Source organism: Cherax quadricarinatus, chromosome 85 (genome assembly GCF_038502225.1).
Source record: "Cherax quadricarinatus isolate ZL_2023a chromosome 85, ASM3850222v1, whole genome shotgun sequence".
NCBI lineage: Eukaryota > Metazoa > Arthropoda > Malacostraca > Decapoda > Parastacidae > Cherax > Cherax quadricarinatus.
In genome coordinates, this window is record NC_091376.1 from 13,029,311 (window position 1) to 13,040,695 (window position 11,385).

The 11,385-nt window shown below is 37.4% G+C and overlaps 1 protein-coding gene across 2 annotated transcripts in view; it reads left to right on the forward strand.

The window, feature by feature from the left end:
* The window catches only part of LOC128703193 (proteasome activator complex subunit 4-like), a 73,498-nt gene extending 66,854 nt beyond the window's left edge, over nt 1–6,644 (forward strand). The window contains exons 31-35 of one of the 2 annotated variants that reach the window (XM_070103419.1): nt 222–377; nt 2,362–2,578; nt 3,016–3,222; nt 3,863–4,013; nt 6,509–6,644. In XM_070103419.1, coding sequence (XP_069959520.1) covers nt 222–377; nt 2,362–2,578; nt 3,016–3,222; nt 3,863–3,997 — 715 coding nt within the window. In that variant the 3' untranslated portion in view covers nt 3,998–4,013; nt 6,509–6,644. Of the gene's footprint in view, nt 1–221; nt 378–2,361; nt 2,579–3,015; nt 3,223–3,862; nt 5,146–6,508 lie in introns of those variants that run through there. The other variant, XM_070103418.1, reaches the window with a different exon arrangement.
* Nucleotides 6,645–11,385: the final 4,741 nt, after the last annotated feature.

The following is an 11,385-nucleotide window of genomic DNA, read 5'->3' on the forward strand; positions in this document are numbered from 1 at the left end:
TTATATTGGTACAAGTTATAATACTGTGGTACAATGTATCATTTGTTAAGTTACTGAATTCACAGCAGTTTCTTGTATTCTTTGGAGTGAAGGGTATATGTATTTATCTTTAAAAATACACATCATAATTAAATGTTTGAATTTAATATTAGGAACTCTCTCTTTCTAGATATTACTAGTTCACTTGATCAGCATTATCATAGTTATCTCTTTACATTCAGGTTCCTCCCACACTTATGTAAGTTGGAAAGTGTTGACAATGATCCAGAGCTTCGTGGTAATTGTGTGGCAACATTAGCTGTCATTAGTCAAGCTCTGGTTCTTCCTGCGCGAATCCCAGTGCTTATGGACGCCATCACACAGGTAGCAAAGAGCAGGTATGTTGACAAACATACACCAACCATGCTCTGAGTGTTGTTAAGCTGGTATTGTATAACCACACCAGTGGTGTCTGAAAATTGGTGTAATTACTTTATAGTATTTTGAATTTGGTGGATGAGTTTGGTAGGGTATGTAAAAGAAGGAAATTAAGAGTGACTATAGGAAGGAGTAAGGTGATGAGGATAACAAAAAAATTAGGTAAAGAAAGATTGGATATCAGATTGGAGGGAGAGAGTATGGAGGAGGTGAATGTATTCAGATATTTGGAAGTGGACGTGTCAGCAGATGAGTCTATGAAAGATAAGATTCATATAATTGACGAGGGGAAAAAGGTGAGTGGTGCACTGAAGTCTCTGGAGACAAAGAACTTTTTCCGTGGAAGCAAAGAGGGGAATGTACGAGAGTATAGTTATACCAACGCTCTTATATGGGTGTGAAGCATGGGTGGTGAATGTTGCAACAAGGAGAAGGCTGGAGGCAGTGGAGATGTCATGTCTGAGGGCAGTGTGTGGTGTGAATAAACTATACTAGACCATACCATACCCAAACTCCAGACAGTCGCTAACGCAATGGTCTGGAGTTTTGAGACACTCTGACTGTGAGTTCAAACCCCACCTGTAGTATGGTTTGTTTGCAATCGTGTCATTACGATTTCGTGAGTCGTGCCTTGGTGTGAAAATAATGCAGAGAATTCGTAGTTTGGAAATTAAGAGGAGGTGCGGGATTACCAAAACTATTATCGGGAGGGCTAAGAAGGGGTTATTGAGGTGGTTTGGACATATAGAGAGGATGGAATGATATAGAATGACTTCGAGAGTGTATAAATCTGTAGTAAAGGGAAGGAAGGGTAGGGGTTTGCCTAGGAAAGGTTGGAGGGAGGGGGTAAAGGAGGTTTTGTGTGCAAGGGGCTTGGACTTCCAGCAAGCATGTGTGAGCATGTTAGGAGTGAATGGAGACAAATGGTTTTTAGGACTTGATGTGCTGTGAGCAAGGTAACATTTATGAAGGGATTCAAGGAAACCGGCAGGCCGGACTTGAGTCATGGAGATGGGAAGTACAGTGCCTGCACTCTGAAGGAGGGGTGTTAATGTTGCAGTTTTATAACTAGTGTAAGCTGCCTCTGGTAAGACAGTGATGGAGTGAATGATGAAGAAAGTTTTCCTTTTTTGGGCCACCCTGCCTTGGAGGGAAATGGCCAATGTGTTAATAAAAAAATATTTGAATTTGCACAGTAACTAATTTAACAGCTAGACAAATCTTCTGCTTTAATGAACATAACATAATCTAACATTACCCAACCAGAGTAAGGTCAGCCTATGTTTTGTATTACAGTATTTAGCATCAATAAAATTTACTAATTTTATGATGTGATTTTCACTGAGTTGATTTGTACTGAGTTAGTGCAACCATGAATCTACACTCTTGCTTGTTTGGCCTTATAGAAGAGTACAAATTGCAAATCTTACACAGGTGCAAAAATCACCAGCCTTACACAGGTGCAAGGATTGCCAGCACTGCACAAGTGCATAAATCACAAAAAGTAAAACAACAGCCTTGAACTTGTAAATATACATATAACATATAAAGTATTAAATGAACATCTCGGGAATAACACATTTATGACAACAGGTAACACACTTGCCTATAAATTTCTTCAGAAGGCTGAACCCCTCTATATAACATGTATCGAGAGGTCATAAATAGGTTTGAGGGTTAGCAGTTGTTTTGGAATGCTCTTCATTAACTAGAAGGTTAATATTGTGCTTGGTGGAGGCTGCAGGTATATGATTTAAGGATCCAGTGGTCTGGATTTCTGGTTAGAGAAAGTTAATGAACCTGACAAAACATTGACTAAAAGTATCTTGAAATATAGAATTTTGTAAATTTGATGCCAGTGATGGTAAATGAACAGGTGATTGTGTATACAGTGCTTCATAATCTGAAATTTTACTATGATTATTTTTATTTCTCTATCAACAGTTGGTGGCGTGCCCGAGCTGCAGTGTTGTCCCTGCTGCAGGTGGCTGTCTTCACCAACATGTTCACCATCCTCAGTGATGAGAAAGCAACTCAACAAGTTCAAGAGCTGGTGGTGGGTCTTTTATCTGACGTGAGGCTGGAGGTACAGCAGATGGCCTCTACTGTTCTCAGTGGACTTTTGCACTGTAAATTCATTAAGGCAGAAGATAAACTACTGGTAAGACTCTCCATCATTCTCTTTAAGGTTGTATATATAATAATGCTCTCCATGGGGAAGTGGAACAAAATTCTTCCCCTGTAAGCCATGTATGTCATAAGAGGCGACTAAAATGCCAGAAGCAAGGGGCTAGTAACCCCTTCTCCTGTATACATTACTAAATTTAAAAAGAAAAACTTAAGTTTTTCTTTTTAGATCACCCTACCTTGGTGGGATATGGCCAGTTTGATGAAAAATGAAAAAAATTAATACTGTACGGTAATTACTAGTCTGTCCTGCGTTCATTTTCCAGAATCTCGATTAACTGCCAGTTTTGGTTTTGAACAATATCTTTGACCATCCACCCACTGTCTGGATGAATATTGCAGCAATATTCAAAGTGCAATTATGTAAAAATTTATAAAAAAATCCACATCAAACAAAATATTTATTTGTAGGGAGAATTTACGTCCAAGCTACAGAATGGCCGTGAACAGAAAAGAAGACAAAAGGAGCCTTTAAAAGCCCAAGAACTTTTAGAGTTACATGCAGGAGTGTTGGGGCTGTGTGCATATGTCAGTGCCTTCCCCTATGATGTGCCTGACATGCTGCCTCAAGTGTTAGTCACACTTAGTGAACATCTCAATGACCCACATCCAATACCTGTGAGTTACATTTTAATTTTCTAAAATAATTTCATTTTATTTAACATTTTTAAAGCTAAAAAAATCAAGCTGTAATGATCTGAACTGATTATATATAATTTTTAGATGTATTTTAGTACATGTAGTGTGTGATATTGAAGTGAGAGAATCCTCTACACATCCTCTGTGTAATTCCACTAAGAGGTTTTATATACAGTATTCTTGCATTAATTTCTTTAGTTTTATTCCCTTTTTTTCAACACAGACCTTTTCAGGTTTAGTGCTTCATTTGATTATTATTGTTAATGGTTTTGCATGGCTTAGTTTCATTATATCTGATTATGCTTTGTCTCTTACCATTCTTCCTTTGCATATAAATTTTTCTCAAATCATCTAATCTGTGCATTTTTTTTTTAACTTATTTTCTTGCCGGCTCATTTGTTTTTGTTTATTAGATCAGGGTTGGATAAATTGAACCTTCAGGAAAACTATCACATCAGTTCATGTATTTTGTTATTCTGTAATTTTTTGATTGCTTTATAGTATTTTTAATTTACATATATCCCCAAATGTCTAGACATGTACCGCTTTAAGTGATTATGTGCCATCCACTTTGTATAAGAAATAGAGTATTGCATCTACATTTTTATCTTCACAACAGGCAACTATCAAAAAGACCCTTAGTAATTTTCGACGAACACATCATGACAACTGGCGAGACCACAAGCAGAAATTTACTGAGGACCAGCTGGTAGTATTGACAGATCTTCTGCTCTCTCCATCCTACTATGCCTAACATTTTATGATTTATGGTGAGAAACAATTATTCTTGAAGACAGGCTATGATAATGTGGTTTAAACTTTTATAAGCCATAGTACTGTAGAAGTACCACATCTTCACAGCCAGTTTTCTCATTAAACCTTCGTCTATGGAGGACTCTGTTTGCCAGGATGTCTGGCTTTTGTGTATGTGTATTTTGTTTTATATGCAATAAAAGGTACTGTATGGGAGGTTAATGTTAGTTGAAAATGTTAATTTTATCTTAAGAGAGCTAAAGACTGTAATTTAAATCTATGTAAATTTGTAGTTCTGAATTCAATAATTTGGAAAAACTTAGTTTTCTGCCTTTTAAGCATAAAACTGGATATATCTTAGTCTACTCATCCTATTCACAAATGTTAGGATTTGCTTATATCATTTAGTCTTGATAGGTGCAGCCCATTTGACATTATTATTTCTTTACAATTTGACATTCTTATTTCTTTCTTTACAATGAGTATATATGAATTTATAATGCAGAGCTCTTACCAAATATTAGTTGGCAGTTTAGTATGAATAATTAATATGGCATTTGAAATATCATTGCTCCTGGTGTTTTTACTTACACTGTCTATCAGTCTGAGGGATGTATTTTAACCCTTTCATTGGTCATTACATATATCTACATCATTAATGCCAGGGTTCCTCACATAATCTTCATTTTGAGCTTGGCTCCCTCAGATAAGCTATGAGCAGTAAATTTTGGCCCTAGATGTAGGAGAATGGGTCTGTGTGGTGAGTGCATACAGTATATAAAAAAAATCCTGACCCATGCAGTGCATGATGAGAAAAGCAAAACTACGACTGTTGGATTCATAATAGCAATTAGTAATTTTTATAAAATTAGCAAAATTACAGGCTTCTGTGCACTTTATAGGTTAGTTCTGATAGTTGAATGAGTTTTTTACTTGATAAGTAGAACAGAAAGCATACTAGCAAAATGGCTAAGAGTTTGACTAAATTGAGCAATGTAATTGGCTTAAGCTAGGACTCAGGTGGCAAAATCATCAATGTGTAAATTGCACCCAGACTGCTAACATATCACCCACATAATTCTGCAAGTTTTCCATCAAATTTCATATTTTTTTTTGTCATTAACTTCAGAAAGATTCTGTGGATACTGAGCACTTTAATTTTGGGAGGATGGACAGTGAAAGGGTTAATATTTATACTCTCTCTTGTTGCAGTTTCCTGCTGCCCACATCTGGTACATGTACACACACACACACACACACTCGTGTCTTTGTCTGCCTTCCACCCTCTCCTTCCCAATCACCTCCAACATACCTTCCACCATCACCCCAGTTAAGACCTCTGTATCAACCTGTCTTGTCTCTGGTCCATCTAAGGGCACCAACCATCATACTCGATACCGTATTCAGATTTTTCATTACAACTCAAAACCAAGTTCCTTTGAGGGTAAATCACAAATCAAGCTTAACATAACTAAGCCCATTATAACTTGAGTGACCACTGTAATAGCATTATGGGTATTATCAGTGTGCTGAGTGAATCAGCAGTAGTATTCTTTATTCACCAACTGTACTGATGGGGATTTGGCTCTTAAGAAACTTCATTGGTTCTGAAATATGTTGGTTTTAGTGATGACTGTGGTTTCATAACTATGTATGCAGCATCTCACCTTTAATGACCAGTTTTGCATTCAGAAAATCTCATCAAATGGTAGTGAGAGTTCCTGTGCTGGACACAGCAAATGCTGGAGTTTACTAATACAGTGAGATCCAAGGAAGCTTTTAACAAGCTAGACTGCTATCAGTACTGTCAAGAACCATGTACATTACTCAGCACACTGATAATACCTATTACTACTACTCACCAATGCACAACTCAATATGATACATTTCAGATTATACTTAGGGTGAACTAGTAGGCTGACTGTAGTGCTCCTTTATATTTGCTTAACCTCTATTTACACTTTTTTCTATTCCTATATAATGTGCTACCACCAGGTATATTCTGTCAGACTTGAGACCTACTATGAAGGTGAAACATTGTCTTAACGAAAAAATCAAATCTCCTTTTGAATGCATTATTCTTTTGTAGACATCTTGAAAATTGGTGCATGTGTTCATGCAGGTGTTTATTTCTGTTTAAGCAAGTCTTCAAGTTATGAGGTGGTGACCTAGTAGTTAAAAATGCTAAAGGCAAAAAAAAAAGTAGTGCAAGAATTAGGTTTTAAAAATAACACTAACACCACTATCTTTTTGTTTTAATCGGTAGTATTGCACAGGAAATGTTAGCTTAGTTCATAGAAACATGTCAAACAATGTAGTGTAATTTAATTTACCTAGGAATGAATGAATTTTATATTGTCTTTGAATGTTCAATACATTTACATGTAGCACTTTTTTAAATTGAACAGGATGTGTGTTAGGAAATAATTGGGTATATGGTAAAAACTTTTAATGTAAAGCATGTGAACATTATTCTTTTAAATGCACCAAGAATTTTTTTTTTTTTTTTTAGATTTGGCCATCACAAAGTACAATTCATACGAAAAACTTAGGCGTGGTTATAAGTAGAACTGATGATTGGAAGGTAGAAAGTATTTGAGGTTAGATCTCAATTGCACTGAAAAACACAAGTTTTAGGACTGAACTGCTTACTGCCAGTTTTTGTATCAGGTAAATACTTTTAATATGGCCATTTTATGATGCAGAGTTTGTTTCTACTGATAAAAAGCTTTAGTAATATTTTTAAGTTACTCATGGCTGTGTTATATATATATATGAATGAAATGTTTGAAATAAATATTTACATACATTGTATATAAAACAGAAGTATTTACCATTTTATGATACCATCATTACTATTTAAGTATGTACAACATCAGGGTAACCTCATGGAGTGAATAGATACATAATTATTAAGGGAATTATACCCCGCTGCATATAATTTGCTAGCAAGCTTGGAAAATACAGAATAAATATTTTTTGTCAATGTATTTGAAACCGTATTGGTTGTAATTGGTCAATAGGGCACTAAATCTTAGATACTGCTTATGTAGGTATTTTGTAAGCTAAATTAGCACCAATATGTTGTATAGACAAGTCAAGCAGGGAAGGTTATTTGCAAATATTTATTATAGTCATAACCCCTGTTGTACAGTACTTTATCAAGGAACCAGTAAAAAATGGAGGGGGGGGGGGTTGTCAGGGTATCCTAAGCAAGCTATATTGCAATCTGAATTCTTCTGCATTTCAGATACTGTATATATTTCAGTGTGAGTAATTATCATAATTATGGGGAAGCTCTAAACTCATAAGATTCATACAGAACCTAGAGAAGGGAAACACTAGGTTTGGTCTAATGAGATGTCAACTGCACTTCCTCTGGTCAAGAGCCTTTCACCAGCATCACCTTTCAAGTGAAGGGTTCTTTGTCCCAGGGAATTTGAGCTACTCCCTACTTCCTTGGATCAGATCTGCATGCCTTCTGTTTCTCAGGCACTGTATGGCACCTGTGGGTTTAGTGCTTCCTCATAAAATTCACCAGCATCAGTTTACCCTCCTAAAGTAATACTGTTAAACAGTTGGCACCAAGGAAGGTTCCTTGATGCTGGGAGGGACTCTTGATCCCAACATCAGCACGTACATAATTTGGATTTCTCATTTCCTTCCTTGAACCTGAATGCCTCCCATTCCTCAGGCATTGCATTGACTATGGGTTTAGTGCTTTTCCCTAAATAATAATTTAAACAGTTATAGTAGTGCTTCAGAAGAATTCTGGATAATTGTATCTAACTTGTGTACAGAATAGTTTGCATTTAACTATTGGACAAAAGAATGATGATAGTACAGTATTATACAGGAGATGGTGTACAGTTTTGAGAAGATAAAATTACATATCTATCTAATAGATAATTTTCCACCAAAGTTTCTTTCTCTTTTGTAAGTTTTGCAAATTTGCCTTTGTACTTTCATAGTCTAACCTGTACATGTATTTGGTATTCTGCGCTCTGATGCTTGAGCCACACTGTTTTTTGATCCTCAACTTTTTATTGATGGTCAAGTACAAGGATTATTATATTGCTTTCTGTATTAACATTGTATATAAATATATGCTTTTGTTTAAATATCCTTTGCAAATTTTTAATATTAAGCTTATATTTACATGTAGGTATATTTGCAAAAGGCATTTCAATATTTATTAATGTAACTTCCGTTGCTGTTGAAAAGGTGAAATGCTGTTATGATCAAACTTGAACGTATCCCATTGTCTAGGCACTGCACAATTCCTACAGGCTTATTACTGTTTTCACAATGAGCCAAACCCACATCGGTTGTAAAATGCTGCAAGTCTGGGGAAAACTACTGAGAAATGGAGTTTAGCGCTTCTTTTTTTATTATAATAATAATACCAAGAAATGGAAATAATGCGATATACTTGTGAGCTAAAGAGGAAAGTCAAAGCTAGCATAACGAGTGCTGTAATTTCAATAAAAAGGTCGGATTATCTGCATTAAAGTTAGGATTCCGTGGAAGGAAAAGCAGACAGACTTCAAAATCAAAAGAAGTCCGACAATCAACAAGACTCGATAAGTTTCACAACAGCCATCTCTCCATGTGATAGGTGAAAGTCTTACGGGGGGGGGGGGGGGGGGCTATATGCAGTCGTGCAAAAAGTTTCCCCAAACACAACAGCAATTAAGTTATGAACTAAAAACCAAACTCCAGTTTGATCAAGAACAGCTTATTTTCTAACCAGGACCAACACTGCTATTAATCCTGAATGCTCAAAGACAAAGCTGGAAAACAGTCTGAATAGGGCAAATCCCTGCAAGATGGACTCCTGAATGTGCAGAAGAATCCTTGCCCTAGTCACCAGAATAAGCAGCAAAAGACTGGGTCTACTTGCTGAACAGGAGACAGCCAGCATTGAACTTCAAGGACAGTGGAATGTAACAAATCAAATTGAATAGCCAGAAATTACAATACAGGAAGTGGGAAGAGAACACTGTGAATGATAGCTGTGGGAAGTGTATAACACTGCCATGAAGACTGGTCAAATCTGGTGTGTACCACATCTGGAAAAAAAAAACAGCTGCATATCACACACCATCAGAGGATTGAGAACCATCAGTGTACACCAGTAGCATGTAACTGAAAATGCTGAAAGTGCATGGTCTTATCAGTGAAAAGATACTATGAAAAGGAAAGGAAGGAGGAACATGCTTGAACTATTAGGACCACCCAAGGTGGAACAGAAAAGAAATGGTATATAGATGGGGGACAGACTGAGTGAAGAAACCAGAGTTTGAAAGCAGAGATTAAAAGTGTTATCCTTGCTAACTTCTGATTCTTTGGGTCTTCAGGTTTAGTATTTACCCATGAATTATGGAAGCATAATCATACAATGCCTGTTGATACAAAAGAGAAGGGTAGCATCAACTCCTTGAATGAAGAGCCTTTTGCCAGTATAAAGCTGTTAGCAATGTGCACAAAAAAAAAATAATGAGGTCTAGTTACAGGGCTTCAAGGTGAAGAACCCCTCAAGGAAGGTTCCTTGATGTTGGTGAGGGGCTCTTGATTTAGGGAATTGGATCTGTGCTCCAGTTCCCCAAATTAACCCTGAATGCCTTCCACATCCCCCCCCAGGCGCTGTATAATCCTCCGGGTTTAGCGCTTCCCCCTTGATTATAATAATAATAATCAAGGTGAAGAATACTGTAAAGAACATACACTAAATAAATTCTAAGGTGAAGACCTTTGGTGGCTGTATAGAGCATAAATATATGCTACTGCAGTGCTGTTTCTTTATATACAATGGACCCCCCGGTTAACGATATTTTTTCATTCCTGAAGTATGTTCAGGTGCCAGTACTGACCGAATTTGTTCCCATAAGGAATATTGTGAAGTAGATTAGTCCATTTCAGACCCCCAAACATACACGTACAAATGCACTTACATAAATACAGTGGACCCCCGCATAGCGATATTAATCCGTGCAAGAGAGCTCATTGTGATGCGAAATTATCGTTATGCGAATGAATTTTCCCCATAAGAAATAATGGAAATCAAATTAATCCGTGCAAGACACCCCAAAGTATGAAAAAAAAAATTTTTACCACATGAAATTTTAATTTTAATACACACAAACTGAAAAAGGCATGCACAATTACATGACACTTATTGAAGATCTGGTGATGATTGACGGGATGGGAGGAGGAGAGTGTGTTAGTGTTTAGAAGGGGAATCCCCTTCCATTAAGACTTGAGGTGTCAAGTCCTTTTCTGGGTTTACTTCCCTTCTTCTTTTAATGCCACTAGGACCAGCTTCAGAGTCACTGGAGTTCTGTCGCACAACATATCTGTCCATAGTGGCCTGTACCTCTCGTTCCTTTATGACTTCCGTAAAGTGTTTCACAACATTGTCAGTGTAATAGTCACCAGCACGGCTTGCAATAGCTGTGCGAGGGTGATTTTCATCCATGAAGGTTTGCACTTCAAGCCACTTTGCACAGATTTCCTTAATCTTTGTAGTAGGCAATTTCTTCAATTTCTCTCTCCCCTCCTTCGAACCAGTTTCCTCAGGTCTGGCCTCTTGCTGTTGAAGTTGATCTATCAGCTCATCAGTGGTTAGTTCTTCATTGTCCTCCTCCACCAACTCTTCCACATCATCCCCACTAACCTCCAACCCCAAGGACTTTCCCAATGCCATAATGGATTCCTCAACTGGCATAGGATTCTCAGGGTTAGCCTGAAACCCTTCAAAATCCCTTTGGTCTACACATTCTGGCCACAGTTTCTTCCAAGCAGAGTTCAAGGTCCTCTTAGTCACTCCCTCCCAAGCCTTACCTATAAGGTTTACACAATTGAGGATATTAAAGTGCTCTCTCCAAAACTCTCTTAGAGTCAGTTGAGTTTCTGAGGTCACTACAAAGCACCTTTCAAACAGAGCTTTTGTGTACAGTTTTTTGAAGTTTGCAATAACCTGCTGGTCCATGGGCTGCAGGAGAGGAGTGGTATTAGGAGGCAAAAACTTCACCTTAATGAATTTCATGTCCCCATAAAGTCGCTCTGCCACGTCTGTAGGATGACCAGGGGCATTGTCTAACACCAGGAGGCACTTAAGTTCTAATTTCTTTTCAGTTAGGTAATCTTTCACATTGGGGGCAAATGCATGGTGTAACCAGTCATAGAAAAAGTCCCTAGTGACCCATGCCTTACTGTTTGCCCTCCACAGCACACACAAATTTTCCTTGAGGACATTCTTTTGCCTCAACGGTCTGGGAGTTTCAGAGTGATACACTAATAAAGGCTTCACTTTGCAATCACCAGTAGCATTGGAACACATCAACAGAGTAAGCCTGTCTTTCATAGGCTTATGTCCTGGGAGTGCCT